Source organism: Pristiophorus japonicus, chromosome 2 (genome assembly GCF_044704955.1).
Source record: "Pristiophorus japonicus isolate sPriJap1 chromosome 2, sPriJap1.hap1, whole genome shotgun sequence".
In the NCBI taxonomy this organism is placed as follows: domain Eukaryota; kingdom Metazoa; phylum Chordata; class Chondrichthyes; family Pristiophoridae; genus Pristiophorus; species Pristiophorus japonicus.
This window is the reverse complement of record NC_091978.1, coordinates 374,489,617-374,517,578: the sequence shown is the minus strand read 5'-3', so window position 1 is coordinate 374,517,578 and position 27,962 is coordinate 374,489,617. Positions and strand designations below refer to the sequence as shown.

At 50.7% G+C, this 27,962-nt stretch overlaps 1 protein-coding gene across 1 annotated transcript; it reads right to left on the bottom strand.

Moving 5' to 3' along the window:
- Window positions 1-261: 261 nt before the first annotated feature.
- On the bottom strand, window positions 262-24,389 carry LOC139232062 (complexin-1). Its single transcript, XM_070862549.1, has 3 exons — window positions 24,314-24,389; window positions 22,653-22,828; window positions 262-456 (listed from the first exon to the last, which is right to left on the bottom strand). Exons 1-3 carry the CDS (start codon window positions 24,387-24,389, stop codon window positions 262-264), a joined length of 447 nt encoding a protein of 148 aa, XP_070718650.1.
- Between the last annotated feature and the right edge of the window lie 3,573 nt (window positions 24,390-27,962).

Genomic DNA, 27,962 nt, shown 5'->3' with positions numbered 1-27,962 from the left:
ACAAGTTTCTTCTTTTCACTATTAAATTTCTAGATTTGATTTGACTATAAACATGGCTTATCAGATGAAGTTATTTGCAGACTGCTACACAGAGTGTTCCGGGGAGTTGGGTTGCAATGTGGAGTCCATGCTACAACACACGTGGGGGGAGCTCTCAAATCATAACTAGCTGGAACATGAGCAATCCCCTTTTTATAATGAGAACGCTTTTCACACTCAGCAACTAAACCAAAAGTTACTTTGCAGATAATCAAAATTGCGCTACTTCTTGAACATGTCTTGGAGAGGCCCGGGAAGATATTTTAAGACAGTGTCCAGAATGCTTTCCTCTTCCTCCTCCTCGTCACCACAGCCCGCGGGAATCGCTTTCTTTGGCTTTGTCAAGCTGCCTTCCGCCTGTGCCTCCATCGCGGCCTGCGCTTCCGCTTCCTTCTCTTCTTTCTTCTTTATTCCGTACTGTGCAAACACAGAGACAAGTTTCAGTATCACATCAGCGCTCGCTGTTTTATTACACTGTGCCAGAGAGTCCCAGGGGAAGTGACCGGGGCCGGCTGGGCGCCCTCTACCTCGGTGTGTTAGCCTGACAAACCCTTCTCACGTGTGGAATAAGCAGCAAGTCTGCTGACTGTGGTCTCACTCAGTGAGGAGCAAGGCAGGGCTCACAAGGCTTCTGGGTTCATGGAAAGTGTAATGTCCTTACTCAATGGCACAAAACCCACACGAGGCACATTCTATGGACAAGGTCACTCTGTGACCTGAACCTTTATTCCCAGGACCAAGAAGTGATGACCCTGCGTGGGACCTCCCTTTATATACCTGGATGACCAGGTGAGGAGTGTCCTCCCACAAGTTCACCCCCTGTGGTCAAGGTGTGCATTGCTTAAGTATATACAGTATTGCAGTGGTGTTACATAGAGGTTACATACATGACAGAAAGCGCTAACAGAATTGGCAACTACCACATCTATTCACGTCAAACCTGCTATCATATTATTGTACTTTCCCCTGAGGGCGTGTGTGTTAACCCCGTGGGCCGGTGGCGTTACAGCCCTCACGGCAAACTGTCTGCTTGCAGAACTCAGGCAACATCTCCAGATACCAGCAGGGATTTGTCCAGCACAATGCAGGTACAGGAGGATAGTTACACAATGCAAGTGATGTGTGAGGAAAGTCAATCCCCAGGCCCTTCCAGCAGTGCGGGCTCCGGATTTATCCCACTGCAGCCTTGCAGAGAATACTGGCATTCAAATGTTGGTCCCAAAGATAATCTCAAAATATCAAACGTATTTTCAGGTTGTGAGGTATCACAGTGACCCTTTCTGCAGTGATCCAACGGTCGATTACAACTAATTAGTCCGACACCAATAACTGTAACTGCAGCATAACTAAAACCGTCTGTTTCCACCTCCCTAACATCACCCCGTCTCCATCCCAGCCTCGGCTCATCCGCTGCTGAAGCCCTCACCCATGCCTGTGTTAGCTCTAGACTCCACTATTGGCAAGGCTCTCCTGGCAGGCCTCTCATTTTCCACCTCTCATCCAAAACTCGGCTGCCTTGTGTCCTAACTTGCACCCAGTTCCACTCACCCATCACCCCTTGTGCTAGCTGCTCTGTGTCCTAACTCACACCCAGTCCCGCTCACTCATCATCCCCTGTGCTAACTGTCCCGTGTCCTAACTCGCACCGAGTCCCGCTCACCCATCACCCCCTGTGCTCACTGTCCCGTGTCCTAACTCGCACCGAATCCCGCTCACCCATCACCTCCTGTGCTCGCTGTCCCGTGTCCTAACTCGCACCGAGCCCTGCTCACCCATCACCCCTTGTGCTCGCTGCCCCGTGTCCTAACTCGCACCGAGTCCTGCTCACCCATCACCCCTTGTGCTCACTGACCCATGTCCTAACTCGCACAAAGTCCCGCTCATCCATCACCCTCTGTGCTCGCTGCCCCGTGTCTTAATTTGCACAAAGTCCCGCTCACCCATCACCCCCTGTGCTCACTGTCCCGTGTCCTAACACACACCGAGTCCTGCTCACCCATCACCCCCTGTGCTCACTGACCCGTGTCCTAACTTGCACAAAGTCCCGCTCACCCATCACCCACTGTGCTCACTGCCCCGTGTCCTAACTCGCACCAAGTCCCGCTCACCCATCACCCCCTGTGCTCGCTGACTTACATTGGCTCCCGGTTAAGCAACACCTCGATTTCATAATTCTCACCCTTGCTTTCAAATCCTGTCTGAGTTAGATGCAGGGTTGGATTGTGCAATAACTGAATTACATCCATTCTGGGGGAAATGTCAGTGACGATGGCTGGAATGAATGCTCAGCGACCCGTGGATTTTGGAGCATACTGTCCATACTGGAAGCTATTCTGACTCTCTCTGTATTTGACACGGAGACAGAGGTTGACTTTACACTGAATACAGTCACAAATTAGGGCAATGCCTCTAAGGGTTGGAAATGTCACTCAATCTGGTCTCAACCGAGTGGAAGATTTCCGAAGTAATTGCAAAAGAGTTTTGTGGGAAGCTCGGGATATTTGAACTGACGTCTCAACTCCCAGATCCCCAGAAGGACATTGACTGTATCAAGGACATGGCTGAACGTATTCTTCCATCACACACACAAGAGGAATTGTATTTGATCATTTAGATGATGCTACACATGCGGTGCCATTTTAAATTCAATGACTTGCAGCTTATTTTGGGCCCTTGTTTCATGAATTGAGATTGTCCCCATGAATGGTAAGCCTGGCTCACGAGATATTCATACATTGGTTTACAGTCAGTGGATGTAATTAGACATGTAGCAGATATGCTGAGACAAGTTCAGATTGTAAACATGTGTCAGATATGACGATATTTGAGTAAAATTAAATCAAATAGAAAATGCAAGAGCAATGTGATTAGTCCGAGACACAAAACCTTTTCCACCTTTCCCCCCAATGCGTATAAGGTGGCCAAGGTTAGTGGGAAACTAGAAGATTGGGAAAATTTTAAACGACAGCAAAGAATGACTAAGAAAGCAATAAAGAAAGGAAAGATAGATTACGAAAGTAAACTTGCGCAAAACATAAAAACAGATAGTAAAAGCTTTTACAGATATATAAAACGGAAAAGAGTGACTAAAGTAAATGTTGGTCCCTTAGAGGATGAGAAGGGGGATTTAATAATGGGAAATGTGGAAATGGCTGAGACCTTAAACAATTATTTTGCTTTGGTCTTCACAGTGGAAGACACAAAAACCATGCCAGAAATTGCTGGTCACAGGAATGTGGGAAGGGAGGACCTTGAGACAATCACTATCACTTGTGGGGTAGTGCTGGACAGGCTAATGGGACTGAAGGTAGACAAGTCCCCTGGTCCTGATGAAATGCATCCCAGAGTATTAAAAGAGATGGCGGAAGTTATAGCAGATACATTCGTTATAATCTACCAAAATTCTCTGGACTCTGGGGAGGTACCAGCGGATTGGAAAGCAGCTAATGTAACGCCTCTGTTTAAAAAAGGGGGCAGACAAAAGGCAGGTAACTATAGACCGGTTAGTTTAACATCTGTAGTGGGGAAAATGCTTGAAGCTATCATTAAGGAAGAAATAGGCGGGACATCTAGATAGGAATAGTGCAATCAAGCAGACGCAACATGGATTCATGAAGGGGAAATCATGTTTAACTAATTTACTGGAATTCTTTGAGGATATAACGAGCATGGTGGATAGAGGTGTACCGATGGATATGGTGTATTTAGATTTCCAAAAGGCATTCGATAAGGTGCCACACAAAAGGTTACTGCAGAAGATAAAGGTACGCGGAGTGAGAGGAAATGTATTAGTATGGATCGAGAATTGGCTGGCTAACAGAAAGCAGAGATTCGGGATAAATGGGTCCTTTTCGGGTTGGAAATCGGTGGTTAGTAGTGTGCCACAGGGATCGGTGCTGGGACCACAACTGTTTACAATATACATAGATGACCTGGAAGAGGGGACAGAGTGTAGTGTAACAACATTTGCAGATGACACAAAGATTAGTGGGAAAGCGGATTGTGTAGAGGACACAGAGAGGCTACAAAGAGATTTAGATAGGTTAAGCGAATGGGCTAAGGTTTGGCAGATGGAATACAATGTTGGAAAATGTGAGGTCATCCACCTTGGGAAAAAAACAGTAAAAGGGAATATTATTTGAATGGGGAGAAATTACAACATGCTGCGGTGCAGAGGGACCTGGGGGCCCTTGTGCATGAATCCCAAAACGTTAGTTTGCAGGTGCAGCAGGTAATCAGGAAGGCGAATGGAATGTTGGCCTTCATTGCGAGAGGGATGGAGTACAAAAGTAGGGAGGTCCTGCTGCAACTGTATAGGGTATTGGTGAGGCCACACCTGGAGTACTGCATGCAGTTTTGGTCACCTTACTTAAGGAAGGATAGACTAGCTTTGGAGGGGGTACAGAGACGATTCACTAGGCTGATTCCAGAGATGAGGGGGTTACCTTATGATGATAGATTGAGTAGACTGGGTCTTTACTCGTTGGAGTTCAGAAGAATGAGGCGTGATCTTATAGAAACATTTAAAATAATGAAAGGGATAGACAAGATAGAGGCAGAGAGATTGTTTCCACTGGTCGGGGAGACTAGAACTAGGGGGCACAGCCTCAAAATACAGGGGAGCCAATTTAAAACTGATTTGAGAAGGAATTTCTTCTCCCAGAGGGTTGTGAATCTGTGGAATTCTCTGCCCAAGGAAGCAGTTGAGGCTAGCTCATTGAATATATTCAAGTCACAGATCGATAGATTTTTAACCAATAAGGGAATTAAGGGTTATGGGGAGCGGGCGGGTAAGTGGAGCTGAGTCCACGGCCAGATCAGCCATGATCTTGTTGAATGGCGGAGCAGGCTCAAGGGGCTAGATGGCCTACTCCTGTTCCTAATTCTTATGTTCTTATGTTCTCTGGGCCTTCTGCCCCTCTCTCCCATTGCCACAGTGCAGGGTGGTCCCAGAACATCTCAACTGACAAGAACGTGGACCCCACCACGAAGAACGTGCGCACTGATGGCTCATACTGCAATACACCAGCGCAAGTCACACCACCGCATCATTACAGAGGATTACACAGAAACAGGCCGTTCGGCCCAACCAGTCCATGCCGGCGTTTATGCTCCACTCGAGGCTCCTCCTGTCTTTCCTCATCTAAATCTATCAGCATAACCCTCTATTGCCTTCACATTATAGTGTAAAGGCACTGATCCCACGCTCCCAACAAGGTGAGTGCCTGTCAGACAGAGGACGGTGATACCAGTTCTCCAAATCTACTCCCTCCAGCAGCATGCGATTTGCTGAATTCACCCTTAGTTTAAAAACATGCTTTTTTATGAAGATGGTACCACTTCAAAATGTAATTTGCTCCAAATAAGATGAGCTTGTTCAGAGTCTCAGCATCATCTGCTACTTGAGCTCAGGTGTAATAGATCAGAATGAATGTGATTGAGAAAGTGCTTTGATTTGCATCGCCATAACTCAGATGTGAAGTCCACGATATTGTTTTAAATTAACTCACGGGATGTGGGTGTCACTGGCAAGGCCAGCATTTATTGCCCATCCATAATTGCCCCTTACCTGAGTGTCTCGCTGGGCCATTTCAGGGCAGTGAAGGGTCAATCACATTGCTGTGGGTCTGGAGTCACATATCGGCCAGACTGGGTAAGGGCGGCAGATTTCCTTCCCTGAAGGGCATTACTGAACCCGATGGATTTTATGGCAATCCAGCAGTTTCATGGTCACCATTACTGACACTGGCTTTTTATTCCAGATTTATTTAATGAACTGAATTTAAATTCCCCAGCTGCCGTGGTGGGATTTGAACCCGTGTCTCCGGATCATTGGGCCAGGCCCCTGGATTACTGGCCCAGTGACATTACCACTATGCTTCCATTCCTTATTGAGTACATACTTTTGTTGAATGATGAACATTGAGGGTGTCCAGTTTCCTTATTACTGCAATCAGTGCCCAGCTGACACTTGTGATGGCATTCTTATCTTAACTAGCTGTTGGTGTTTAATTTACTTCAATTAAAATGTTATGGCAATGATATGAATAATTAGATTAAAACACAATTTGTAACCAAGTGTCATGTTCAAGTTCCTGTGAAATGGAAAAGATTTTCACGTTATTTTCAGACCTTCACTATTTTGTCTTACCTGACAAGATGATTAAGATCGCACGTTGGGTGACAGTAATTATGATGCCAGCATCAATCAGCCTCCCAGAGCTGATGTCTGTATTCAGACCATGGGATAAATATTCAGATATTCCACTCCCAGTGTGCAGTCTCATTCTACCTGAAGTCTGATTCTCTGATCTGCGATCATGTAGTCTCTCAAAATTGACCCTTTCTGTTCTTGAACTGTTCTTTCACGTGATTCTTCTAGCCCAGCCCTCTCCTGAACGTGGAGTCCTGCTCAAGTCTGACTCGACCAACACCGCCTCCCATTCCCCATACGGTCACTTCATCATCACAGGGGAAACAGAGCCATTGGAAACTCTCCTCACCAAATCCCCCGACTGTGCCCGAACCCCCAACGGTCCCCGAACCCCCCAACTGCCCCCTAACCCCCCCCACCATCCCCAAACCCCCAACCGTCCCCGAACCCGCCCACTGTCCCCTACCCCCCCCACCATCCCCAAACCCCCAACCGTCCCCGAACCCGCCCACTGTCCCCTACCCCCCCACCATCCCCAAACCCCCCAACCGTCCCCAAACCCCCACACTGTCCCCTAACCGCCCCCACCGTCCCCAAATCCCCCAACCGTCCCCGAACCCCCACACTGTCCCCTAACCGCCCCCACCGTCCCCAAATCCCCCACCATCCCCGAACCCCCCAATCGTCCCCAAACCCCCCACCGTCCCCAAACCCCCCAACTGTCCCCGAACCCCCCAACTGTCCCCAAAGCCCCCCCCACCATCCCCAAACCCCCAACCATCCCCAAACCCCCCAACCGTCCCTGAACCCGCCCACTGTCCCCTACCCCCCCCACCATCCCCAAACCCCCAACCGTCCCCGAACCCGCCCACTGTCCCCTACCCCCCCCCACCATCCCCAAACCCCCCAACTGTCCCCAAACCCCCCACCGTCCCCAAACCTCCCAACCATCCCCGAACCCCCCTGCTATCCCCAAACTCCCCAACCATCCCCAAACCCCCACACTGTCCCCTAACCGCCCCCACCGTCCCCAAATCCCCCACCATCCCCAAACCCCCCAACCATCCCCGAACCCCCCTGCTATCCCCAAACTCCCCAACCATCCCCGAACCCCCCAATCGTCCCCAAACCCCCCACCGTCCCCGAACCCCCCAACTGTCCCCGAACCCCCCCCCCCACCGTCCCCAAACCTCCCAACCATCCCCGAACCCCCCTGCTATCCCCAAACTCCCCAACCATCCCCAAACCCCCCACCGTCCCCAAACCCCCCCACTGTCCCCAAACCCCCCCACTGTCCCCAAACCCACCCATCATCCCCGAACCCCCCACCGTCCCCAAACCCCCCCACTGTCCCCAAACCCCCCACTGTCCCCAAACCCCCCCACTGTCCCCAAACCCCCCCACTGTCCCCAAACCCCCCCACCATCCCCAAACCCCCCCACCATCCCCGAACCCCCCCCCGCCATTCCCAAACCCCTCAACCATCCCCAAACCCCGCAACGGACCCCGAAACCCCCAACCGTCCCCGAAACCCCCACTGTCCCCGAACCCCCCACTGTCCCCAAACCCCCCACTGTCCCCGAACCCCCCCCACCGTCCCCGAACCCCCCACTGTCCCCGAACCCCCCACTGTCCCCGAACCCCCCACTGTCCCCGAACCCCCCAACACTCCCCGAACCCCCCAACACTCCCCGAACCCCCAACCATCTCGGGAGCCCCCCAACCGTCTCCGAACCAGCTAACCCTCTCCGACCCCCACCCCCCCCCACAACCTTCCCCGAGGGTTGGGGGGTTTGGGCACAGTTGGGGGGTTCCGGAGCAGTTGGGAGGTTCGGGGAGGATTGGGGCACAGTTGGGAAGTTCGGGGCAGTTGTGGGTTCCGGGATGGTTGGGAGATTTGGGGATTCGGGGAGGGGTGGGGGGTTCAGGGAGGGTTGGGGGGGTTTCGGGGATGGTGGGGGTTTTGGGGATGGTGGGGGTTTTGGGGATGGTGGGGGGTTTGGGGATGGTGGGGGGTTTGGGGACGGTGGGGGGGGGGTTGGGGGACAGTTGGGGGGTTTGTTGACTATTGGGAGGTTTGGGGACAGTTGGAGGGTTCGATGATGGTGAGGGGGGTTGGGGATGGCAGGGAGTTCGGGGTCGGTTGGGGGGTTCGGGGTCGGTTGGGGGGTTCGGGGTCGGTTGGGGGGTTGGGGATGGCAGGGAGTTCGGGGTCGGTTGGGGGGTTGGGGATGGCAGGGAGTTCGGGGTCGGTTGGGGGGTTCGGGGTCGGTTGGGGGGTTCGGGGTCGGTTGGGGGGTTCGGGGACGGTTGGGGGGTTCAGGTCGGTTGGGGGGTTCGGGGTCGGTTGGGGGGTTCAGGTCGGTTGGGGGGTTCGGGGTCGGTTGGGGGGTTTGGGGACGGCGGGGGGGCTCCCGAGATGGTTGGGGGGGTTCGGAGTACGGTTGGGTGGCTATGGGAGGGTTGGGGGGTTCGGGGAGGGTTGGAGGGTTCGGGGATGGTTGGGGGTTCGGGGATGGTTGGGGGGTTCGGAGTACGGTTGGGGGGCTATGGGAGGGTTGGGGGGTTCGGGGAGGGTTGGGGGGTTCGGGGATGGTTGGGGGGTTCGGAGTACGGTTGGGGGGCTATGGGAGGGTTGGGTGGTTCGGGGATGGTTGGGGGGTTCGGGGATGGTTGGGGGGTTCGGGGAGGGTTGGGGGGTTCGGGGAGGGTTGGAGGGTTCGGGGATGGTTGGGGGGTTCGGGGATGGTTGGGGGGTTCGGGGATGGTTGGGGGGTTCGGGGAGGGTTGGGGGGCTATGGGAGGGTTGGGGGGTTCGGGGAGGGTTGGAGGGTTCGAGGATGGTTGGGGGGTTCGGAGTACGGTTGGGGGGTTCGGAGTACGGTTGGGGGGCTATGGGAGGGTTGGGGGTTCGGGGATGGTTGGGGGGTTCGGAGTACGGTTGGGGGGCTATGGGAGGGTTGGGGGGTTCGGGGATGGTTGGGGGGTTCGGGGATGGTTGGGGGGTTCGGAGTACGGTTGGGGGGCTATGGGAGGGTTGGGGGGTTCGGGGAGGGTTGGGGGGTTCGGAGTACGGTTGGGGGGCTATGGGAGGGTTGGGCGGCTATGGGAGGGTTGGGGGGTTCGGAGTACGGTTGGGGGGCTATGGCAGGGTTGGGGGGTTCGGGGAGGGTGGGGGGTTACTGGAGGAAGACTCTCCTTTGATGCATCAAGCCCTCCAATTGGTCAGCAGTACGGGGAGCAGAATTCTCTGAATGACTCTGTTGTGAACTGTGACCAATTACTGCGATCTTCTGTTCCCATCACAACTTGCCTTTTGTTGGCGCGCTGCAGCGTGGCCAAAGGTTCCGATCACCGGCCGACTGCCAACGCTCTGGGGGAGGTTTCCCAGGATCGCTGGCTTCATAAACCTGGGAGGAGGGGTTCCCATGGGAAAGGGGGAGCAGGTTATCGGTGCAACAAGCCGGTTTGGAAAATCTGTGTCTCTTTGGACAAAGTTGTCTGTTTCACAGAACAGAACAATTTTCCTCCTGACATTTCAGATGATTCAATACATCATCCCACACCACTGACTTATTGGGCAGCACGGCCTTTATTAGCAGGCGTTCAGGGTGAGCAGAAATGATGAAATGGTAAACTACTTCCTCCTGTATCACATTTCAATTTATGAAGTGAGCTGCTCATCAGTCAGGGGGTAAAAGGCATTAAAATCACGGGGCAATATCAGAGTCTCTTGTTGAGGGTAATGAGAATGAAAAGCTTTTTACTCTCTGACCCACTTAGATCGGGAACTAATCGCGATAATCCATTGGCTTTGAAATGGATGTGAAACTGCCGAGAACTGAAGCGGAATGTTTGCTAAAAACCGCTGCTGCCCTTTACACAATGATTTCATTCAGTTCCTCATCGCTGCTCAGGCATTCAGCGGCTGGGCTCCAGCCCCGGGGGGAGGGGAGAGGGGGGAGAGGGGAGGGGAGGGGATAGGGGATGTGAGGGGTGTAGGGGGGAGGGGAGAGCGGGGAGGGGAGATGGTTGGGGAGAACGGAAGGGGAGGGGGAGAAGGGTGGGGAGGGGATAGGGGATGTGAGGGGTGTAGGGGGGAGGGGAGGGGAGAGCGGGAGGGCAGAGGGGGGAGGGGAGAGGAGTGGGGGGGGGGTGAGGAGGGTGGAGGGGAGGGGTGAGGAGTGGGGGGGGGTGAGGAGGGTGAGGAGTGGGGGGGTGAGGAGTGGGGGGTGAGGAGTGGGGGGTTGAGGAGGGGGGGTGAGGAGGGTGGAGGGGAGGAGTGAGGAGGGTGGAGTGGGGGGGTGAGGAGTGGGGGGTGAGGAGGGGGAGGGGTGAGAAGTGGGGGGTGAGGAGTGGAGGGGGGGGTGAGGAGGGTGGAGTGGGGGGGTGAGGAGTGGGGGGTGAGGAGGGGGAGGGGTGAGGAGTGGGGGAGGGTGAGGAGTGGGGGGGGGGGTGAGGAGTGGGGGGGGGGGTGAGGAGTGGGGGTGAGGAGGGGGAGGGGTGAGGAGTGGGGGAGGGTGAGGGGTGGTGAGGAGTGGGGGGCGAGGAGTGGAGGGGGGGTGAGGAGGGGGGAGGGGTGAGGAGGGTGGAGTGGGGGGGGTGAGGAGTGGGGGGGTGAGGAGGGTGAGGAATGGGGGGGTGAGGAGGGGGAGGGGTGAGGAGTGGGGGAGGGTGAGGGGTGGTGAGGAGTGGGGGGCGAGGAGTGGAGGGGGGGTGAGGAGGGGGGAGGGGTGAGGAGGGTGGAGTGGGGGGGGTGAGGAGTGGGGGGGTGAGGAGGGTGAGGAATGGGGGGGTGAGGAGGGGGAGGGTGAGGAGTGGGGGGGGGGGTGAGGAGGCTCCTTGAAAGTGCAAGCTCCGCCCAGCTTGTGATGAACTTGGGACAGGACCATAAATCCAGTTTTCTACCACTTTGTCGCTCTCCCGAAAGAAATGCACAGAAAATAATATTTTCTTCTGAAATTTGGGAGAGTTTTGAGTTATTTTTACAGTGGAGACCTCTTGACATTTTTCCCGTGGATAAGGATGACTATTCATGTGAACTTAAACTTCACTTTGGCTTGGCAGAGTCTGAAATAGCATTTATGGGAGAAATGTATCGATGTTTAAAGGAGTGGGCAATTGAGAGGTGTTGGTTTGAGACTGGACGGATGAACATAGATTGCGAAGGGGATTGACGGGGTAAATACTGAGAGATTGTTTCTCCTGGGCTGGAGAGTCTCGAGCTCCGGGGCACGAGGTTAGCGCGCGGAGGGAGCGGTGTTATTAGCGCGCGGAGGGAGCGGTGTTATTAGCGCGCGGAGGGAGCGGTGTTATTGGCGCGCACTAACGACTCCCGCTAATTTCGGCAGGAGTTTAACGGCGGCGTTGCAGTGTTGGGTCCCGATATCCTGCACCTGGAGATGGTTACTTCATCGCCGTGCACATCGGCCCGGTAACGCCCCGGACCTGAAGCTACGCCGGGCGATGGCAGCGACAGTTTCAGGGGCACATACTGGGCGGCCAGCCGTTACTGGGGGCGAGAGTTAAAGGGGAGGTGGCCGACTGCTGCTGGAAACAAACTCCTGTTTTGCTTCCCGCTCCGGTGCCACTTTGGTCGCGGGGCCGGTGCTGCGATCGTTCAGCCCGGCACCCCCGCTCCCCCGTGCTCCAGGTAGGTGGCTCTCCTCGTCATGCAGCTTGGGCCCTTCTCTTTAATTCAGGGAAGAGCCACTCATACTCGGCAGCCCTGCTCCCGCCCCCGCGATTTAACGCTCCACTTTCTTTCGGGGGCGGTAACCCCAATTTATCGTGAGTGTTACTGCCCCCAAGTGGGGAGGCGCCCAATTTTTGGGTCCCAGTCTCAGGATCAGGGGTCGGTCATTTAGGACTGAGATGAGGAGGAATTTCTTCACTCAGAGGGGGGTGAATCTCTGGAATTCTCTGCCCCAGAGGGCTGTGGAGGCTCAGTCTTTCAGTATATTCAAGGCTGAGATCGATAGATTTCTGGACTCTGGGGGAATCGAGGGACATGGGGATCGGGCGGGAAAGTGGAGTTGAGGTCGAAGATCAGCCGTGATCTTATTGAATGGCGGAGCAGGCTCGAGGGGCCGAATGGCCGACCCCTGCTCCTAATTCTTATGTTCCTTCGGTGCCAAAATTGCTACTTGAAGATATGAATGCATAGAGATTGTGAGGTCCTGCCCTCGCTAGTTACCTCTGACATTTCAGTGCAACAAGTGGTGGTGGATTCTCAGTAGCCGGGAGTAATGCGATTGGAGCCGTGATGTTCCAGCCGTACATCCAATGAAGATCCATTGTCCCTCAAGCCTCGTCTCCCTGATGCTTGATGTCACCTTGAGCTTGTGACTGGAGCCAGCGTCTGTGGGCTGTGCTCAAAGGAGCAGCGACATCAGAGCTGGCCAGCTGTGACTGTGGTGACACAGTGCACCGACACATTATATCGTTCGCTATCGACACGTAACCTGCACATTATGGCCCATTTCCCCACTCTGTGATGCCTGCCAGCGAATGGAAGCCTGCGGTCGATGGGAACCCCGGGGAAGCCGCAAATGGGGGCGGGGGTGCAATTGTTGCTGCTTCTCCAGCTATTGACCTGTGGAAATGGATGAGGCTGAAAGCGTCTTGAAACAACATTAATCAGCTGCAGGAAGCCGCCATACACAGTGACAGGGTTTAATGGCGAACACGTCTGCACAGGTGATTGGACTGACCCAGAAATACAAACAAATATATCGTTTTGCAGCCACGGTGGGACAGTCGGAGTCACAAGATCCTGTGTCTAAACTCCGCCCCCCAGTGGCGTGAGGTGTCATTATAGCGTGACAGCTTACATAGGCACTTTCCATTCGAACTGTGGACAGGAATTGCAAGTAAAAATATCAAGTTAGGGACAGGATTTATGATTTTAAAAGGCTCGCGGCAGTGTGCCCTAGTCCGATTCTCACCCACCGTCTAACCCTGCCTCACCTGAAGTCTATACTTAGTGCTGACTTCCCGCTTGCAGCCCTCGGGATTGATCGATTAGGAACAGGAGTAGGCCATTTGGCCCCTCGAGCCTGCTCCGCTTAGAGAGAATATAACTTTCAGCTGAGGGAGATTCCTGTTGTGCTGGAAACCTTCCCTGTTGCCGTGCAAAGGGATTTGGTCACATTTCTCTTACATTGATAGAGACAATTTAGCAGCGTGTTGGTACCAGAGCCTGAATGTGTCGGTGCAACAAGGTGAGAATCCGGTCCTTTCCCATAAGAAGGAAAGAAAGATTATCTTCTGTCACTGAGCAATACTGGGGAAGGTGTCGGGATGGGAATTGTCCATAAGGGGAAAGACAGGGGCTGGGAATAATACCTTACGCACAAAATATCTTGTCCTCAAAAAGAAAGCCATAAAGCCAAATCAATCAAAGGATATTGCAGGAGGGACAGCTTCAGTTTCCCAGAGTGAAATATCATGGAGCAATGTATTGGCCCTCACGGACAGTGACCACACATTCCCCGTCACACGGATCAATAATTATAGTCACTAGATTATCAACCTCAACCCATTAAAGATAGTTTATTGAATCCTCGAGAACCAGCTCATTATAAACTTGTACACTTTCTCTTGCTCCCTATTCACTGTAATTCTAAGAATGCGACCAAGGATTACACAAATTAAAAGCAAAGATTGTTTGCCTCTGCTATTGTTCGCCTGGAGCTGAGGGTCACTCCAGGAGCAGATTAATGAAAGTCTTCATGGGGAGAGCAATGAGCTGTATTTGGCTAAAGATGCAGATCTTTTCTGTTAGCAATATTAGCAAGACAAACGCTTAACATATTGGTACATCCTTCTGTCTGCATTTTTAGTAGCAGATTTAATCCATTTAATATGCACTGCATAAAGCATAAGAATTAGGAGCAAGAGTCGGCCATTCGGCCCCTCGAGCCTGCTCTGTCATTCAATAAGATCATGGCTGATCTGATCATGGACTCAGCTCCACTTTCCCGCCCGATCCCTATATCTCGTGATTGCGCTACAGTCCAAAAATCTATCGATCTCAGCCTTGAATATACTCAACAATTCAGCATCGACAGACCTCTGGGGCAGAGAATTCCAAAGATTCACAACTGACTCAAAGAAATTCCTCCTCATCTCAGTCCTAAATGGCCAACCCCTTATCCTGAGACATTGGCCCCTGGTTCTAGTCACTCCAGCCCGGGGGAAACATCCTCCCTACATCTACCCTGTCAACCCCCCCAACACACCCCCCCAGAATCTTTTATGTTTCAATGAGATCACCTCTCATTCTACTAAACTCCAGAGAGTATAGATCCACTTTACTCAATCTCTCCTCATAGGACAACCTTCTCATCCCAGGAATCAGTCTAGTGAACTTTTGTTGCACTCCCTCTAAGGCAAGTATATCCTTCCTTAGATAGGAGACCAAAACTCTGTGCAGTACTCCAGGTGTGGTCTCACCAAGGCCCTGTACAATTGTAGCAAGACTTCCTTACTTTTATACTCCATCCCCTTTGCAATAAAGGCCTTTACCTGCATACTAACTTTTTGTGTTTCGTACACAAGGACCCCGAGATCCCTCTGAACACCAACATTTAATAGTTACTGACCATTTAAAAAAATATTCTCTTTTTCTATTCTTTGCATCAAAGTGGATAACCTCACATTTCCCCACATTAGACTCCATCTGCCACCTTACTGCCCACTCACTTAATCTGCCTATGTCCTCTTGAAGCCTCTTTGTGTCCTCCTCACAACTTACACTCCCACCTAGTTTTGTATCATCATCAAACTTGGCTACATTACACTCAGTCCCTTCATCTATTGATTGTAAATAGCTGAGGCCCCAGCACTGATCCCTGTGGCACCCCACTAGTTATAGCCTGCCAACCTGAAAATGACCCGTTTATCCCGACTCTGTTTTCTGTCATTTCACCAATCCTCAATCCATGCTAATATATTACCCCTATATGTGGTAAAAAAAAAAGTATTAAATATTTGTCTGCTATTAGCAACATCTAGACTTAACGAACTTCCTTAAAATGAGCACAGGGCTCTCATTTCAACAGGAATTAAGTCAGTATACATTCTGCGCACACACAGCTCTGAAAGTGACATCTGTTATAAGAGTGTTAATTGTTGCAAAACTGTTGCACAGACGGGAACTTTCACATCCACCTGAACAGACTGTCAGGGCCTCGTTCGACCGTCTCACTCCCAGGAATGCAGCACTCCCGCAGCATTGCCCAGAGCATCCGCTGAAAGCTGCAGTCTCCCGGCCCATTCTGTCAGAGCCAAGCTGCTGTCTGAAACTGTAACCCTCGGCCTGAGATGCAGAGGACTTTCATCGTCCTTTGGCTCGGAGGGAAAATGCCTGATCTCTCCCTGATAGAATGACGTGTTCAGTTCCATCATTGGGTCTCAGAGACCTGGGGGACTTTGCTGCAGATTTTAAAAGCTCTTCATAAAAAAATCAAACATTTCAAACAGCCATGTAGGGTATGGGATATTCATCAATCTGTCTCAGAAATGATTATCTATCCGCTTTGAATTAATTATGCACAACAATTGTTACCCCTGGGCTAATATTGAAATGATAATGTCATTCTCTGCAACTTATGTGTGGCTGCTGTGTGTCGCAGTGTGTGGTTACTAGGATTATTGGCTGCAGTAAGCAGCGCCAATCTCCATTGCACGCCACACCTTATTGCTCACCAGTTTATTCCAAATGGAAAGCACATCGCAAACAGAACACGGCACAGCCCCGATTTAACCCAACCTCCCGGTGGAAATTAGCCCAATTTGGGTCGGATCCCCCGCTTTATGACGCCCGATTTTGCGCCTCAGTTTGAGGTCAGTGGAGCGTAAAATCGGGCAGGGCGTAAAACGGGGGCTGTGACCCGAAGTCGGCTCGCCCCGGGCAGGGCGGGGGTTAAAATCACAGCTGGCCTGCGATGTGTCTGCCGATTTATATCAAGTCCTGAGACTGGAAAAGGTTGTGCGAATGCTGTCGATCCAGTCTCCATTCTGAAGCCCTTTCATTAATAGGTTGAATGTGACGCTTTAAACCTGAAGGACAGTTTTACTGAGAACCTGGCGATAAATTTGAACAACCCTACTTTATACCAAATGCAATAGAAGCAGAAATGATGACTGCGGATTTACAGAATCGGATCTGAGCATCCAGCATTTAACAAGGCAGCATTCAAATGCGGCAGAATTTCATTAATTTTTTTCTCAGTCCGGAGGTTTCACTCGATGTTACCTCACTGCAGGCAGCAGCACCATATCGGTGCGAGAACTGGTTTCTGGACTCGGCAATGATCCACGATGAATAGACATCATTAAAACGCAGGAACACTTTCCCTCCTTAACCGATCTTTGTGCTGATTAAATGTGGCTCATTTCTTGTTTGATAATCGCTTGCATGAAACGCCTTGGGATGTTTTACTACATTACAGGCACTATAGAAATACAAGTTGTTGTTGTTATTTTAAAAGACTCTGACACCGAGCCACACAAAGAGATATTAGGGCAGGTGACCAAAAGCTGGGTAAAAGAAGTAGGTTTTAAAGAGCATCTTAAAGGAGGAGAGAGAGTTAGAGAGGCGGAGAGGTTTAGGGAGGGAGTTCCAGAGCTTGGGGCCCAGGCAACAGAAGGCACGGCCACCGATGGCTGATTGATTATAATCAGGGATAAGAACATAAGAACATAAGAAATAGGAGCAGGAGTCAGCTACCTGGCCCCTCGAGCCTGCTCCGCCATTCAATACGATCATGGCTGATCCGATCATGGACTCAGCTCCACTTCCCCGCCCGCTCCCCATAACCCTTCACTCCCTTATCGCTCAAAAATCTGTCTATCTCCGCCTTAAATATATTCAATGACCCAGCCTCCACAGCTCTTTGGGGCAGTGAATTCCACAGATTCATGACTCTCGGAGAAGAAATTCCTCCTCATCTCAGACTAGAAGTGGCCCCTTATTCTGAAACTATGCCCCTAGTTCTAGATTCCCCCACGAGGGGAAACATCCTCTCTGCATCTACCCTGTCGAGCCCCTGCAGTATCTTACATGTTTCAATAAGATCACCTCATTCTTCTGAACTCCAATGTGTATATTCCTCCTTAAATACGGAGACCAGTATTCCAGGTGTGGCCTCACCAATACCCTGTACAGTTGTAGCAGGACTTCTCTGCTTTTATACTCTATTCCCCTTGCAATAAAGGCCAACATTCCATTTGCCTACCTGATCACTTGCTGTACCTTGCAAGAGACCAGGATTAGAGGAGTGCAGAGACCTTGGGGTGGGGCGGTTGTGGGGCTGCAGGAGATTACAGAGATATCGCCCCGTAATCTGCGTTCTAACGAAGGAAGACCCAATTTTTCCAGTCTTTCTGCATATTTGTATTTCCTGAAACCAGACATCATCCTGGAGAATCTGTGCTGTACCCTCTCTCTAAAGCCCCGATATCCTTCCGAAAGCGTGGAGCCTAATACTGCACACAGTACTTCAACTGAGGTCTAGTCAGGTTTTACATCAGCTCATCGTTACCTCTTGGCTTTTATATTCTACACATTTTGTGATACAACCAAGAATTCCATTACGTTTTTTTTAAACAGCCTTTTGGTGAGGTGCTGCCTTTAAATATCCCGTGAACCTGTCCTCCCAAATTGGCCTGCTCTTCCCCAGCACCCAGCCTGCTCCCAATCACAGCATTAATCGCTGCTGGTATTTTACAGGCATCACCTCACACTGACATTGAATTCCATCTGCCAAGTTTTAGCTCATTCCTTGTCTGATCAATGGCCCTTTGCAGCGTCCCTTTGTCTTGTAAAGAATTTTCTGTATCTCCTGGTTTGGTATCATTTGCAAATTTCAGCACCTCCCCCTATATCCAAATCATTGATACACACGGTGAATAGAAGTGGACCCAGCACTGAACCCTGAGAGACACCATTACCCACTTCCTACCACTCGGACAAACCGCCCAAAACTCTTACTCTGATTTCTCCCTTCCAATCAATGTTTCATTCTCCCTTCCAATCAATGTTTCATTCTCCCTTCCAATCAATGTTTCATTCTCCCTTCCAATCAATGTTTCATTCTCCCTTCCAATCAATGTTTCATTCTCCCTTCCAATCAATGTTTCATTCTCCCTTCCAATCAATGTTTCATTCTCCCTTCCAATCAATGTTTCATTCTCCCTTCCAATTAATGTTTCATTCTCCCTTCCAATCAATGTTTCATTCTCCCTTCCAATCAATGTTTCATTCTCCCTTCCAATCAATGTTTCATTCTCCCTTCCAATCAATGTTTCATTCTCCCTTCCAATCAATGTTTCATTCTCCCTTCCAATCAATGTTTCATTCTCCCTTCCAATCAATGTTTCATTCTCCCTTCCAATCAATGTTTCATTCTCCCTTCCAATCAATGTTTAATCCTGTTTGCTATCCTGCCCCTAATTCTATACCCTTTAATCTTCTCCAGTAAACTGTGCGGTACCTTGTCAAAGGCTTTACTGCAGTCGATGTTCACCACATCCGCTGCAATTCACCATCCATCACGTCCATTACCTCCTCAAAGAATTTTACGAGATTTGTCAAGCACGATTGACCCTCTTGAAATCTGTCCTAGCTCCTTCTATTTTCTCGTTATCCCGCTATGTGATGCGTTATTAAGGGGGGGGGGGGAAATTGGACCTGGTTGCACCCAACTTACAGGCACAGAATGGGGGAAAAAAGACACCGATTTCCTGGTGTTGTCTCCCACTGGATTACATTGGATGCTGTATTGCGTCAGGTGATATTCAGGCAAGCGTGAGTGAGGAGACAGACGAGAGAAATGTCTAGACATAGTGCTGTTGGAGTATCTTCGGCCCAGGGAGCAGTTGGGGTGTGACCATTGCATCCTTTAAGGGATGAGTGGACAAACATTTGAAGAGAGGAAGGTACAAGGCTGTGCAGAGAGGGCAGGGAGGGAGATTTATGTCAGATTGATCTAATACAGGGCCAGCACGGACACAATGGGCCCAATTAGCTTTTTATGTGATCTAAGCCTCTCTGGTTTGTTGGGTCGGTTTTCTTTGGAACAAAGGAGGCTGAGGGTAGACCTGATTGAGGTGAATAACATTATGAGGGGCCTGGATAGAGTGGATAGGAAGGACCTGTTTCCCTTGGCAGAGGGGTCAACAACCAGGGGGCATAGATTTAAAATAATTGGGGGGAGGTTTAGAGGGGAATTGAGGGGAAATTTCTTCACCCAGAGGATGGTGGGGGTCTGGAACTCACTGCCTGAAAGGGTGGTAGAGGCAGAAACCTCTGATAAGCGAAATAGGTCCTTTCTATCCACTATATCCAGGCCCCTCATAATTTTATACATCTCGATAAGGTCTCCCCTCAGCCTCCTCTGTTCCAAAGAAAACAAACCCAGCCTATCCAATCTTTCCTCATAGTTAAAGTTCTCCAGTCTAGGCAACATCCTCATAAATCTCCTTTGCACTCTCTCCAGTGCAATCACATCTTTCCTGTAATGTGGTGACCAGAACTGCATGCAGTACTCCAGCTGTGGCCTAACTAGTGTTTTATACAGTTCAAGCATAACCTCCCTGCTCTTGTATTCTATGCCTCGGCAAGTATTCCATATGCCTTCTTAACCACCTTAACTACCTGGCCTGCTACCTTCAGAGATCTGTGGACAAGCACTCCAAGGTCCCCCTGTTCCTCAGTATTGAGAGTGTTTCCCGGGGGTGATACCACAAGCTGCGGTGCAGCACCATCCCAGTCCTGACATTCCTTTTTGCTGTACGCACTCACGCACTCTCACACTCACAGGTGCACCCTACACAACCCCGTGATGCTTGATATATTGAGGAAAGCAATAGAGAAGGGAAAGAGAGAGAGAAAGTAACAGAGAAGGAGAATCAGAAAATCACCCGGTAAGAAGGTGCCCATAGTCCCTGATTTATCACCTGTAACATCACATGAGTTTGACGAGTAACTCTCCAATATATATATATCTATATCTAGGGGTGTGAGTCAGTGGGGCCACTGGATGTTGCAGTTGGAGGCGATACGTATCATCCCCGTCCCGCTGACCCCCAGCGCACGGACCTACCGCCGATGGTAATGCGTGAGTGCAATTCGCGGAATGACTATCAGCAATTTACCTTTCCCGCTTCTCACCGGATCAAACAATTGCACACACCTTCAGATGGTTATATGAGTTGTTGCTGATTCTTCCATCAGAAATATATCGCAATGAGAAGGAAAGACTGTAAGAGAAGGAATAACTATCCGTGGCTAACTAAGGAAATAAGGGATGGTATCAAATTGTAAACAAGGGTATACAATGTGGCCAAGACTAGTGGGAGGCCAGAGGATTGGGAAACTTTTAAAAGCCAGCCAAAAACGACTAAAAAAATAATAAAGAGAGGGAAGATAGATTATGAAAGTTAACTAGTGCGAAATATAAAAGCAAATAGTAAGAGTTTCTACAGGTACATAAAAAGGAAAAGAGTGGCTAAAGTAAATGTTGGTCCCCTGGAGGATGAGACTGGGGAATTAATAATGGGGAACAGGGAAATGGCAGAGACTTTGAACAAATATTTTGTATCGGTCGTCACGGTAAAAACATCCCAATAGTGGATAATCAAGGGGCTATAGATAGGGAGGAACTTAATACAACCACTATCACTAATGAAGTAGTACTTGGTAAAATAATGGGACTAAAGGCAGACAAGTCCCCTGGACCTGATGGCTCACATCCTAGGGTCTTAAAAGAAGTGGCTGCAGAGATAGTGGATGCTTTGGTTGTAATCTACCCAAAATTCCCTGGATTCTGGGGAGGTCCCAGCAGATTGGAAAACCGCAAATGTAATGCCCCTATTTAAAAAAGGAGGCAGACAAAAAACAGGAAACTGGACCAGTTAGCCTAACATCTGTCGTTGGGAAAATGCTGAGTCCATTATTAAGGAAGCAGTAGCAGGACATCTGGAAAAGCATAATTCAGTCAAGCAGAGTCAGCATGGATTTATGAAATGGAAATCATGTTTGACAAATTTGCTGGAGTTCTTTGAGGATGTAGCTAGCAGGGTGGATAAGGGGGAACCAGTGGATGTGATATATTTGGATTTCCAGAAGGCATTTGATAAGGTGCCACATAAAAGGTTACTGCACAAGATAAAAGCTCACGGGATTGGAGGTAATATATTAGCATGGATAGAGGATTGGCTAACTAACAGAAAACAGAGAGTCGGGATAAATGGGTCATTTTCTGGTTGGTAAACAGTAACTAGTGGGGTGCTGCAGGGATCGGTGCTGGGGCCTCAACTATTTACAATCTATATTAATGACTTGGATGAAGGGACCGAGTGTAATGTAGCCAAGTTTGTTGATGATACAAAGATGGATGGGAAAGCAAATTGTGAGGAGGACACAAAAAATCTGCAAAGGGATATAGACAGGCTAAGTGAGTGGGCAAACATTTGGCAGATGGAGTATAATGTGAGGTTATCCACTTTGGCAGAAAAAATAGAAAAGCAAATTATAATTTAAATGGAGAAAAATTGCAAAGTGCTGCAGTACAGAGGGACCTGTGGATCCTTGTGCATGAGTATGCAGGTACAGCAAGTGATCAGGAAGGCAAATGGAATGTTGGTCTTTATTGCAAGGGGGATAGAGTATAAAAACAGAGAAGTCCTGCTACAACTGTACAGGGTATTGGTGAGGCCACACCTGGAGTACTGCATACAGTTTTGGTCTCCATATTTAAGGAAGGATATACTTGCATTGGAGGCTGTTCAGAGAAGGTTCACAAGGTTGATTCCGGGGATGGGGGGGGGGTTGACTTATGAGGATAGATTGAGTAGATTGGGCCTATACTCATTGGAGTTCAGAAGAATGAGAGGTGATCTTATCAAAACATATAAGATAACGAGGGGGCTCGACAAGGTGGATGCAGAGAGGATATTTCAACTCATAGGGGAAACTAAAACTGTTAAAATAAAGCAAATTATATATTACAGTAACACACAAATTAAATGAGAGGAAGAATCCTAATTCTGTTTTGCACAATAAGGAATGTGAGCTGTATAGCTGCATATTGAACCCAACTATCATTCAAAAGACCCTGCTATATTCCAGTGATTGGTGAAAACAGAGGGCATAGTCTCAGAATAAGGGGCCACCCATTTAAAATGAGATGAGGAGGAATTTCTTCTCTCAGAGGATTGTAAATCTGTGGAATTCTCTGCCCCAGAGAGCTGTGGAGGCTGGGTCATTGAATATATTTAAGGCAGAGATAGACAGATTTTTGAGCGAGAATGGAATGAAGGGTTATGGGGAGCGGGCAGGGAAGTGGAGCTGAGCCATGATCAGATTGAATGGCGGAGCAGGCTTGAGGGGCCGAATGGCCGACTCCTGCTCCTATTTCTGTTGTTAGAACCAAAGCCAATATCTTGCTACCTTGTCTCGGATTCCTTGTCGCATGACTTCACGTTCAGCCTCCATTTTTGCATATTTTCCTGCACGTTCTTCCTCTTCCTGGCGAAGAGCTTCTAATCTTTCTTCTTCCTTTTTCTCGGCGTCGGGATCCTTCTCTTCATCACCACCCAACATTTTTCCCATGTCTTTGGTGGCCCCTGTAAATGGAATGGCCAGAGTTAGATGACTGTCCATCACTGCAAATGCTACACACATCCTGCCACCGCTCCCACTTTACACTGGGTTAGGTTTACAGCTTCCTCTCCTGGGATCGACGCAGAATGGGGAGTCTGGCTGAAGGATTCCACACTCCACACACAACCCTTAACCACAATGGCAGCAAACTGCAGGTATTCTGTAAGCGGATTTCTCCCCACCAGAGTTCCCGTTGTGTGCTACCCCCAGACCATGCATAATGCCCAGAATATAACAATCGGCCCCCATAATTCATTCGGTCACCTGCTCAGAGCTGACCTTACTGATCCTAATCAGAACTTGCAGCCCAGCCAAGGCACCAGCTATGTACAAACCATTGGTCTCTGAACAGCTCCAAACGGAATTCACATTAAGATATACCGGAATTATTGGCTGTACTCAAAATTCAAAATATTCATCCAGACCAAAAGAAGGGCCTTCACCCCCAATTACCCATTGTGGTAATTCACCCCCGGCGCACCGTGGCTGCAGTGTGTACCATCTACAAGATGCACTGCAGCAACTCGCCAAGGCTTCTTCGGCAGCACCTCCCAAACCCACGACCTCTACCACCTAGAAGGACAAGGGCAGCAGGCGCATGGGAACACCACCACCTCCACGTTCCCCTCCCAGTCACACACCATCCCGACTTGGAAATATATCGGCCGTTCCTTCATCGTCGCTGGGGCACAATCCTGGAACTCCCTCCCTAACAGCACTGTGGGAGCACCTTCACCACACGGACTGCAGCGGTTCAAGAAGGCAGCTCACCACCACCTTCTCAAGGGGCAGTTAGGGATGGGCAATAAATGCCGGTCTGGCCAATGACACCCACATCCCAGAACGAATACAAGAAAACTAGAAAAATATCCATGTTACCACTTATTGCAGTCCTGCACCATATCTCTCAGATGAATGTATATATGACAGCACGCAGCCTTGAACAGCTTAGTAAGCTGTATTACTACCATTCTTACAGCAGCAAGGCTGAGCTGTTTTGGGAATTTCTAAACATGGATAAATGGAGTGAGTCCAGGAAGATTTTCTTTGAAGACAATACCCTGCAGACACTCATTGATGGGCTGTGGCAGGACAGGGAAGAAACCCAGAGGCCCAGTTTGATCTGACAGACAGAGACAGAAATTCACGGGTTGGGCCTGGATTTCTGGAGATCCCGCCCTGCGAACACAACCCTTCGTGGGGGCAGTCGACCAGGGGCTCATTGATATGCCTTGGAGCATGTGCAAAGGAGATTTTGATTTAATAAAAGTCGCTGGTGTAAACAGCCCGATTGTGCAGGTAAAGGAGCAGGCAGTTTTACACTACGTCTGGAATATACAGAACTCTTGGCCCAGATTGTGTGCACTGGCATTGGACTGAAGATCGCACACACAACCATCCCACTCGGAGCTCAATGCAGCCAATAAATGTCCCTGACACACATCTACCTTGACTGCACACAGTTGGTAAATGGTCAATAATCACAATAGACTCCTTTTCCACTTTCATTAATGACCTTCCCATTGTCTACACTTTCACATTGCAATGTGCATAACCGTACATTTATCTGGATAAAATTCCATTTGTTCATCTGCTGAATTGGCCGAGATCCCACTCACCAGTTAGCCTCATAAAATGATGTCACCCGCAAAGATTATTTTATAATATCACTTTCGCATCGTTTATAAAAAGTGCACAGATCCTGACGCTGTCTCCTGTAACCCATCCCGCCACATCCTCTTAGATTTCTCCTTTACAAATACTTTACCCCATTCCCTTTTAAATGCTGTTCTAGTATCTGCCTTAATAACCACTATGGTGAACCATCCCGTGATCTAATAGCCCTCAATGCAGAAACCTTCCTTTTCCCTTCCCCCTCATTTCTTCCAGTGAGAATTCTCCGTCCCCTTCTTCTCCATTCGCCCAATGGAGAGAATCTATAACCGTTCCCCAGGTTTCACTTGCCCCTTTACTGACTGCTCCTCCCTCCATCCCTCACTCACTGACCCCTTTACTGACTGCTCCTCCCTCAGTCCCTCATCCACTGGCCCCTTTACTGACTGCTCCTCCCTCAGTCCCTCACTCACTGACCCCTTTACTGACTGCTCCTCCCTCAGTCCCTCATCCACTGACCCCTTTACTGACTGCTCCTCCCTCCGTCCCTCATCCACTGACCCCTTTACTGACTGCTCCTCCCTCCGTCCCTCATCCACTGACCCCTTTACTGACTGCTCCTCCCTCCGTCCCTCACTCACTGACCCCTTTACTGACTGCTCCTCCCTCAGTCCCTCATCCACTGACCCCTTTACTGACTGCTCCTCCCTCCGTCCCTCATCCACTGACCCCTTTACTGACTGCTCCTCCCTCAGTCCCTCATCCACTGACCCCTTTACTGACTGCTCCTCCCTCCGTCCCTCACTAACTCGCCCCTTTACTGACTGCTCCTCCCTCAGTCCCTCATCCACTGACTCCTTTACTGACTGCTCCTCCCTCCGTCCCTCTCTCACTGACCCCTTTACTGACTGCTCCTCCCTCAGTCCCTCTCTCACTGACCCCTTTACTGACTGCTCCTCCCTCAGACCCTCATCCACTGACCCCTTTACTGACTGCTCCTCCCTCAGTCCCTCTCTCACTGACCCCTTTACTGACTGCTCCTCCCTCAGTCCCTCATCCACTGACCCCTTTACTGACTGCTCCTCCCTCCGTCCCTCACTCACTGACCCCTTTACTGACTGCTCCTCCCTCCGTCCCTCATCCACTGACCCCTTTACTGACTGCTCCTCCGTCCGTCCCTCACTCACTGACCCCTTTACTGACTGCTCCTCCCTCAGTCCCTCACCCACTGACCCCTTTACTGACTGCTCCTCCCTCAGTCCCTCACTCACTGACCCCTTTACTGACTGCTCCTCCCTCAGTCCCTCATCCACTGACCCCTTTACTGACTGCTCCTCCCTCCGTCCCTCACTCACTGACCCCTTTACTGACTGCTCCTCCCTCAGTCCCTCACTCACTGACCCCTTTACTGACTGCTCCTCCCTCAGTCCCTCACTCACTGACCCCTTTACTGACTGCTCCTCCCTCAGTCCCTCACTCACTGACCCCTTTACTGACTGCTCCTCCCTCAGTCCCTCACTCACTGACCCCTTTACTGACTGCTCCTCCCTCCGTCCCTCATCCACTGACCCCTTTACTGACTGCTCCTCCCTCAGTCCCTCACTCACTGACCCCTTTACTGACTGCTCCTCCCTCAGTCCCTCATCCACTGACCCCTTTACTGACTGCTCCTCCCTCCGTCCCTCACTCACTGACCCCTTTACTGACTGCTCATCCCTCAGTCCCTCACTCACTGACCCCTTTACTGACTGCTCCTCCCTCCGTCCCTCACTCACTGACCCCTTTACTGACTGCTCCTCCCTCAGTCCCTCACTCACTGACCCCTTTACTGACTGCTCCTCCCTCAGTCCCTCACTCACTGACCCCTTTACTGACTGCTCCTCCCTCAGTCCCTCACTCACTGACCCCTTTACTGACTGCTCCTCCCTCCGTCCCTCATCCACTGACCCCTTTACTGACTGCTCCTCCCTCAGTCCCTCACTCACTGACCCCTTTACTAACTGCTCCTCCCTCAGTCCCTCATCCACTGACCCCTTTACTGACTGCTCCTCCCTCCGTCCCTCACTCACTGACCCCTTTACTGACTGCTCATCCCTCAGTCCCTCACTCACTGACCCCTTTACTGACTGCTCCCCCCTCCGTCCCTCACTCACTGACCCCTTTACTGACTGCTCGTCCCTCAGTCCCTCACTCACTGACCCCTTTACTGACTGCTCCTCCCTCAGTCCCTCACTCACTGACCCCTTTACTGACTGCTCCTCCCTCAGTCCCTCACTCACTGACCCCTTTACTGACTGCTCCTCCCTCAGTCCCTCACTCACTGACCCCTTTACTGACTGCTCCTCCCTCAGTCCCTCACTCACTTGCCCCTGTACTGACTGCTCCTCCCTCAGTCCCTCACTCACTGACCCCTTTACTGACTGCTCCTCCCTCAGTCCCTCATCCACTGACCCCTTTACTGACTGCTCCTCCCTCAGTCCCTCATCCACTGACCCCTTTACTGACTGCTCCTCCATCAGTCCCTCACTCACTGACCCCTTTACTGACTGCTCCTCCCTCAGTCCCTCATCCACTGACCCCTTTACTGACTGCTCCTCCCTCAGTCCCTCACTCACTGACCCCTTTACTGACTGCTCCTCCCTCAGTCCCTCATCCACTGACCCCTTTACTGACTGCTCCTCCCTCCGTCCCTCATCCACTGACCCCTTTACTGACTGCTCCTCCCTCAGTCCCTCACTCACTTGCCCCTTTACTGACTGCTCCTCCCTCAGTTCCTCATCCACTGACCCCTTTACTGACTGCTCCTCCTTCAGTCCCTCATCCACTGACCCCTTTACTGACTGCTCCTCCCTCAGTCCCTCTCTCACTGACCCCTTTACTGACTGCTCCTCCCTCCGTCCCTCATCCACTGACCCCTTTACTGACTGCTCCTCCCTCCGTCCCTCATCCACTGACCCCTTTACTGACTGCTCCTCTCTCAGTCCCTCACTCACTGACCCCTTTACTGACTGCTCCTCCCTCAGTCCCTCACTCACTGACCCCTTTACTGACTGCTCCTCCCTCCATCCCTCACTCACTGACCCCTTTACTGACTGCTCGTCCCTCAGTCCCTCACTCACTGACCCCTTTACTGACTGCTCCTCCCTCAGTCCCTCACTCACTGACCCCTTAACTGACTGCTCCTCCCTCAGTCCCTCACTCACTGACCCCTTTACTGACTGCTCCTCCCTCAGTCCCTCACTCACTGACCCCTTTACTGACTGCTCCTCCCTCAGTCCCTCACTCACTGACCCCTTTACTGACTGCTCCTCCCTCAGTCCCTCACCCACTGACCCCTTTACTGACTGCTCCTCCCTCCGTCCCTCATCCACTGACCCCTTTACTGACTGCTCCTCCCTCAGTCCCTCACTCACTTGCCCCTTTAATGACTGCTCCTCCCTCAGTCCCTCATCCACTGACCCCTTTACTGACTGCTCCTCCCTC

Coding starts and splice junctions, on each gene's coding strand:
- LOC139232062 (XM_070862549.1), bottom strand. CDS start 24,389: ATGGGAAGGTCATTAATGAAAGTGGAAAAGGAGTCTATTGTGATTATT. Junction 22,829..24,313: donor ACCAACTGTGTGCAGTCAAG/GTAGATGTGTGT, acceptor TTCCATTTACAG/GGGCCACCAAAGACATGGGA. Junction 457..22,652: donor GACAAGGAATCCGAGACAAG/GTAGCAAGATAT, acceptor GTGTTTGCACAG/TACGGAATAAAGAAGAAAGA.